General features: G+C 48.6%; 1 protein-coding gene across 1 annotated transcript; it reads right to left on the bottom strand.

The window, feature by feature from the left end:
* Window positions 1-1,452: 1,452 nt before the first annotated feature.
* On the bottom strand, window positions 1,453-3,575 carry LOC133918844 (aspartic proteinase nepenthesin-2-like). Its single transcript, XM_062362922.1, has one exon. It carries the CDS (start codon window positions 3,253-3,255, stop codon window positions 1,714-1,716), a length of 1,542 nt encoding a protein of 513 aa, XP_062218906.1. The 5' UTR covers window positions 3,256-3,575; the 3' UTR covers window positions 1,453-1,713.
* Between the last annotated feature and the right edge of the window lie 255 nt (window positions 3,576-3,830).

The following is a 3,830-nucleotide window of genomic DNA, read 5'->3' as shown; positions in this document are numbered from 1 at the left end:
AATTATGCGTTCAAACCCGGTTGATCCAGGGAAAGAACACTCGAATCTGACTCTCAAAAAGTGACCGATTTTCTCAATAATTCGACCAGTTTTGTCGATATTCAAAATTGCATTCGTCGTATTTCGATCAATGTTGAAAACCACTCGTATTCTTCGAAAATCTTTCCATTTTCCCGATTTACCGAGAGCATTTCTCGAATTTCAGTGAAATTAAAAAAAAAATAGCTCAACTTTGTAAAATCAATAAATAATTAATCTAAGCTTCGAATCAAGTGAAACAAATTTTGTTGGTTTTCTCATAACATGTTCTACATGATAAAAGTATTTATACTCATGAAAAAATTAAATATTTTTGTGAGAAAATATATTTGCTAAAACTAGTTAAATGCATAGTTAATTCTTTTCTAATCCAAAAATCATAAAGCTAATTTTGTTAGCCTTCTTATATCATCCTATGTCTTTTAAAAATACATGAACTCATGAAATATTTATTATAACATGCAGAATTATGTAAATGTGTTGCAACTAGATTAATTCATAACTAACCCATCACACCTACAAAATTAGTGAAAAGACTTTTATTAGTTTACTTATACTATGCTTTATGTAGAAAAAATAATAGTAGACGTGAAAAAGTTAATTACCATGCTATTTCTTATTATGTTCACTTTATGCTTGTAAACTTTGTAAAAATTATGGAGAAATTATAAAAATATAAATAAAGTGAAATAAATTTAATGTTCCTCTTAAGATATGCCCTACACAAGAAAAATATGTGTTTACATGTTAAGTTTTTTATTAACATGATGGGCTAAATTATCATGTTCATACAACTCATTTTATATTTTTCTTTTTGTTAAACTTCCACTATATAAAATATGATGCAAACAATATTATTTTTGAATTTTTTCACAAACGATCTTAGAATTGTCTCTGATATTTTTAGAATTTTTTGCATTTTTTGTAATTTTTAATTTTTTGAATTCAAATTTTAAATTTCGATGGGCTTATAAATTCAATACAGCCCAAAATTGTCAAATTTTGCGAATTTTGACCAATATTCGTTACAATTGTGAACCCTAGCACGCCCTCGCAAGGAGCAGGCCGCACTGTCGTTCCGCTTCCTACGGTGGAGAGGGCAACAGAGGAGGGCCGAGTTAACAAGTCAAACAACGTCAGATCTGAGTCAGCGTGCGAAACCGCCTGGTCATGAGCAAAGAGATGGTCCTTACTCGGTTTTGGTAGTTAGAGGATTAAAAAATATCTGATTTTCGGTTTTGATAGTTAGAGGATTAAAGATATCTAGTTTTATATAGTTTTAGAGTCGAAGGAATAAAATTAGGTTGAGACAATAATGAGGGACTAAAAGTGGATTTTTCCTTCTATATAACATCTGCCCCGAAACTGGAAAAAATCCATTATATCATGATCCTACTACTTCCTATCAGCACAAAAATAATTTTATACTTTGAACTGTATACAGGCGAAATGGTAAAAAAAAAAAAGACTACAGTATAAATTCCTACTTGTTCCCAGTCTCCTTGGAGATTGGTCCGAAAAACCTTTGAGCTCGTGTGCCACCATCCTTTCCATCCCAAAATTTCTACACCCAATTTTCCTCCCAATTAGCAAAGGTACTACATACTAGTATAACACAATCAATCAAGTTGAGGACTGGATTTTGAATTGTTCATCCTCGGAGACCCTCATCGACTATACCTCGGCGCACCGCCGCGGCGCGAAGCCGAGCCGGTTGTTCTGCAGGTCATACAGGACGTGGAAGTTCTGCTGCTGGAAGTTGCCGATGATGGACATGGCGGAGCGCGGCGTGCCCAGGACGGCGAGGCACATGATGCCGTCCGGGAGCTGGATGAAGTAGTTCTCCGCCTGGAAGTCCCACACGGCGCCGTCGGCGAACAGCAGCGAGAACTCCGGCACCTCCGGCCTCTCCACCCCGGACACATTGTAGCAGGGGCTCAGCACCGGGAAGTCGGGGATGAGAGGGTACACCTTGCTCATGCGGTCGATGAACGCCTGCCGGATCACCTGGTACGCCGGCTGCGCGAAGTAGCTCAGCGTCGTGCCGGAGTCGATGATGGTGCCGCCGGACCCGTCCTTGGCCACGTCCCATGTGTCCGACGTGATGTTCAGCGTCTCGCCGCCGACGAGCACGCCCTTGAGCTTGACGTAGTAGAATGTGTCCGCCGAGGTGCCCGCCGCGGGAGGCGCGAACGCCGTGTAGCTGAGCTGCGGGTGCGCGAGCAGCGCGGTGTCCTCCCCGAATACGATCTTGCTGGTGGCGTCGCTGCCGTGGTCAACGAGGCAGTAGGAGAAGGCGTGCCCGTACACGGCGCGCAGCTGGGACGCGAACGAGAGGGGCCCGCGCCCGAGGCCGAGCAGCCCCGCGGCGCCGTGGAAGAGGCCGCGGTTCCAGTGGCCGCACCCGAACACGACGCCGTCCACGCGGCGGGACACGCCCGGCGCGGTGAGGTTGACGGTGAAGGACTCGAGCGCCAGGTCGCCGGTGGTGTTGGACTGGTCGCCGTACCAGTAGTAGTATGGGCAGGGGTCCTTCCCGGGGCGGCGGCACGCCCTGGGCGCCTCCGGCGGCGCGACGAGGCCGCAGCGCTGGTCGCCGCAGGTGACGTTGCGGTAGGAGGAGGAGGCGGCGGGGTCGAAGACTGGGCCGCGCTGCTCGAAACAGGCGCGGCAGGGCGCGCACTGCAGCCAGTTGAGGTCGCTGCCAGTGTCCATGATCATCGGGAACCGCCGCGGCGGCGTGCCGACGTAGACTTCCATCAGGTGCTCACCGGACCCGACTGCGACGCCGGACTCCACCGTCGCCACCAGCCGCTCCAACAACGCCCGCCTCGGCGACGAAGCAGGCGACCGGTCCCCGCCGGCAAGCGCCGCCCTCCGGTGTATCGTCTCGATGCGGACGGCGTCCTTCTTTGCCGACTCCAAGAACGAATCTTTCCTTGTCCTGCCCACCGCAGCGTCGGCGGCCGCGCGGTGGCTCATGTACAGTTTTAGCGACGGGGACATCCTCGCCGGCTGTTTCGGCTCGTCCTCCACCTCCTCGGCTGCCACCAGCTTGCTGTCGCAGCCGGTGTCGGCGACGGCAGTGTTGAACGGCGGCAACTCGATGCCAAACAGGGGCGACGACGAGTTAAGCTTCACAACACCAGCTGAAACAACAAACGGAGAGAGCAGGAGCAAGAAGAGGAGCAGCGACCGCATCGCGAGCTGTGCCATGGCTGAGTAGTGGACTGATGGGCTAGTCCTTCATGGAACAGGCGGCGGCGGAAAGAGGTGGTGGGAGAAGGGGAGGAGGAAGAGGAGGTTGGTGGTGGTGGTGGAGTTGGGGGTGAACATAAAACGCAGGTTGGGGAGGTGAAGACGAGTGGGACGAAAAGGAGGTGAGGTGCGCCGGTTTTGAAACGACGAGGAGAGGAGAGGAGCCGAGGCGGGGTTGGAATCGGCGAATGTTGGGGACGGTGGCCGTGGAAAAACGCGGTTTTGTCCACCGAGAAGAGGACCAGAGAGCTGCCCAACGAACCCCTTTCCCAAGCAAGTAGCCAAGTAGTATATTTTGTGAGCTCTTTTACTAGTGCTACTCACTATTTTAAAAATGAATTGAACTTTCTGCGTGGGTGCACAGCTACACGATCCAACGCGACGCACAAGAAAGTTGGTATCTTTGACGGGGGAAAAGGCTAGGCTGAAATGTGAAATTATTACTTGACCCGAACTATTTTACCCTGAGTTATCAGCTATTTTTGTTATGTGAACTTACACATACATAGAAATCATTAAAGAAATTAAAAATT

This window comes from Phragmites australis, chromosome 5, assembly GCF_958298935.1.
Source record: "Phragmites australis chromosome 5, lpPhrAust1.1, whole genome shotgun sequence".
Classification (NCBI taxonomy): domain Eukaryota; kingdom Viridiplantae; phylum Streptophyta; class Magnoliopsida; order Poales; family Poaceae; genus Phragmites; species Phragmites australis.
Note: the sequence above shows the minus strand (reverse complement) of the source record. Positions and strands in the feature narration are given on the sequence as shown.